The following is a 765-nucleotide window of genomic DNA, read 5'->3' on the forward strand; positions in this document are numbered from 1 at the left end:
GGTGTGGCCGGTTCGTGCCCAGACGGCCCCAGCCCATGGCCACGCACCGAACACCTTCGCCCACGCCCTGGTCCTGGGCAGGCAACCGGGCCACCTGCACGTTGGCATTGAGGGTGGCCATCCTATTGAGCTGCAGAGGAGGGTGGTGGGGTACGAAGCAGTCACGGGGGAGTGGCGGCGGGCCACAGCTGTGGCTCTGGGGCCAGGGTCCCCCGCGGAGGCTCTACCATTGTCCCGGGGTGTTTAAGAGCAGGACGCCCACCCTCTGCATGCGTCCCATCGAGCCTCACTTTCCCCGTCTGTAAAGTGGGAGGAACCACCATGGCCGAGGCCACGTCTCTGGACGTGTCTTTTATATTTTATTTATTTATTTGGCTGCGTGGGGTCTTAGTTGCAGCATGCGGGATCTAGTTTCCCAACCAGGGATTGAACCTGGGCCCCCTGAATTTGGGCGTGCAGAGTCTTCCCTGGACCACCAGGGAAGTCCCTGAATGTGTCGTGTCTTGGGTGCAGTAAACAGTAGGTGTTCAACAGAACAAACCGTGGGCCACACCAGCGACCATAAGGCCCTTGTTCTAGAACATTCTCAGAGAATAATCATAGCTGTGCAAGCAGAGGGGAAAGGTAGGTTTCTGCCTCCAGACTCCCACCCACCGAATGTAGGTAATTTTGCCCCATTTCCCAAAGAGGGAGGCCGTCGGTGCCCACCGCTAGCAAAGACAGCTGCTCAGAGCTTCTGGCTGTCTTATCTAATCTCTGGCAGCC

At 58.3% G+C, this 765-nt stretch overlaps 1 protein-coding gene across 1 annotated transcript in view; it reads right to left on the reverse strand.

The window, feature by feature from the left end:
• ELANE (elastase, neutrophil expressed) overlaps positions 1 to 765 on the reverse strand; it is a 2455-nt gene that overhangs the window by 767 nt on the left and 923 nt on the right. The window contains exon 4 of the mRNA XM_010844594.1: positions 12 to 138. Coding sequence (XP_010842896.1) covers positions 12 to 138 — 127 coding nt within the window. The remainder of the gene's footprint in view (positions 1 to 11; positions 139 to 765) is intronic.

This window comes from Bison bison, unplaced genomic scaffold (assembly GCF_000754665.1).
Source record: "Bison bison bison isolate TAMUID 2011002044 unplaced genomic scaffold, Bison_UMD1.0 scf7180017864203, whole genome shotgun sequence".
Classification (NCBI taxonomy): Eukaryota; Metazoa; Chordata; class Mammalia; order Artiodactyla; family Bovidae; genus Bison; species Bison bison.